The sequence below is a fragment of the Acanthisitta chloris genome, unplaced genomic scaffold (assembly GCF_000695815.1).
Source record: "Acanthisitta chloris isolate BGI_N310 unplaced genomic scaffold, ASM69581v1 scaffold5407, whole genome shotgun sequence".
NCBI classification, from domain to species: Eukaryota; Metazoa; Chordata; class Aves; order Passeriformes; family Acanthisittidae; genus Acanthisitta; species Acanthisitta chloris.
In genome coordinates this window covers 15,727-17,356 of record NW_008680794.1, presented here as the reverse complement: position 1 = coordinate 17,356, position 1,630 = coordinate 15,727, and the positions used below count along the sequence as shown (strand labels likewise).

Sequence of the window (1,630 nt, the reverse complement as noted above, 5' to 3'; positions counted from 1 at the left end):
AGGAGTGTTCTTGGGATCCTGAAAATCTGCTAAGGCAGAAGTGGTCCCAAACCACAAAATTCAGTCATCTTGGCAGTCTCAGTTTGTTCTGTGCGTTTCACCATTAAGTGGCAAATGGGACTAACATTTTGCTGGTTTCCCAGTTTAAGAAATTGCTGGTCCAAATCTTGACTTCCTAAAAGCTGCCAGTGAGGATGATCAGGCTTCCTAGAACCTGCAAACCTGAATGTTAATACAAGTTAACACACTAATTGTATTCATATAGCTCAAATGTGCTTTTACACAGGAAAAAAAAAGAGCCAGCCTGGATGAGGTGACATTTTTAGTTCTTGAGCTAAAAAGTTTGATTATTAATACTGTTTTCTGCTTCAGCAGTACAAGTCAAGGTATATCTTTATTACTGATTTGGCTGTTTTCAGCACAGATGTATTTTGCATCCAGATGGAAGGGTAACAATTAACAAAACAACACTGAATTTAAGTTAACTTGGAGAACAACAGCCAAGTGCTGAATTAATGATTGAACTTAGTTGGCATACATTTCTCTGCCTTACAGAACAAAATGATAACTTCTGGATGAAGAGTGTAAAGGTACACAGAAACAGTGCTAGCTGCTGAGCTGCAACAACCTTTACTAACTGCCAGTATTGGTAGAGACTGTCATTGTCATTCTGCACTTGTCATTATATAGGAAAACTCCTTTTCCCCCTCAAGAGTTTGTTCTAGGCATTAAGGTCCACAGTGCTTTCACACGGATACTTTAATTTTTCTTCCTTGCAGATGGCAAAGCTCCGTAGCCTTTCCAAGAATGGTGAGAACGAACCTGTGCACCCACTTGTCGATAACTGGCGCCCACCTCAGCCTGTGAAGGGCAGGATAGTGAGAGCCTCGTTCAAGTGAAGTCTCAAATCTCACTCCCTGAACCTGAGTGAGAAAATCCCTGCATCCCAAAGTGTAGTTAGTTTTTGCTGCTACTGCTTTTCCTCTGGATCCAGGTCTGTGTTTCTCAGCTTGAAATTCTGAGTTGTAAAGCTAAATCTGATTTGATAACAGAAAAAATACCATATGCAAATGCTAAGCTTGGTAAGGAAGTGTGAGATGCATTTGATTCTTGACCACAGATGCCTCAGCATTAATGATCGTGTCACTTCTCTGCCATGTGGTCTTGGAAGAAGAATGGGCTCAGTTTCAACATATAAAAGTAATTTCAAAGGAAATATAGTAAATGCAGAAAAATGAACCAGCAGTTTGGGAAAACAGAAGTAACGGTAGATGAACAGGAGGTGAAATATCTGTTCCTACAGCATCTCTAGTGATCTTTCACAAATATCCCACCCCCAGTGTGGACATCCAAAGAATAAGCACTCCTTTAACATACCAGATTTTTCCTTCCCTCTCTTGTTCACAGTTTATCCACTGTTAGGCTGGTATTCTGGGGATGCAATCAGGCATACTCAGCTTCTGTGTGTTAAGAAGAAAAGATATCTTGCTGTCATTTCAGCATTTTTCTGTCTTTTCCATGTCCTGCTGCTGCCATTGTTGATCTTTTCTTCTTTCGCTGCTGCTGTTACTTTACCCATCCAGTGTAGAGTCCTGCTGGTGCCATGTGGCCTTGTAATTAGTATAGCAGC

The 1,630-nt window shown here is 40.8% G+C and overlaps 1 protein-coding gene across 1 annotated transcript in view; it reads left to right on the top strand.

Annotated features, from left to right (window-relative positions):
• Positions 1-899, top strand: part of LOC103805187 (carbonic anhydrase 3-like) — a gene marked incomplete at its 5' end in the record, with an annotated part of 11,915 nt that extends 11,016 nt beyond the window's left edge. The window contains one exon of the mRNA XM_009077823.1: positions 780-899. Within this exon, the coding sequence (XP_009076071.1) occupies positions 780-899 (120 nt within the window). The remainder of the gene's footprint in view (positions 1-779) is intronic.
• Between the last annotated feature and the right edge of the window lie 731 nt (positions 900-1,630).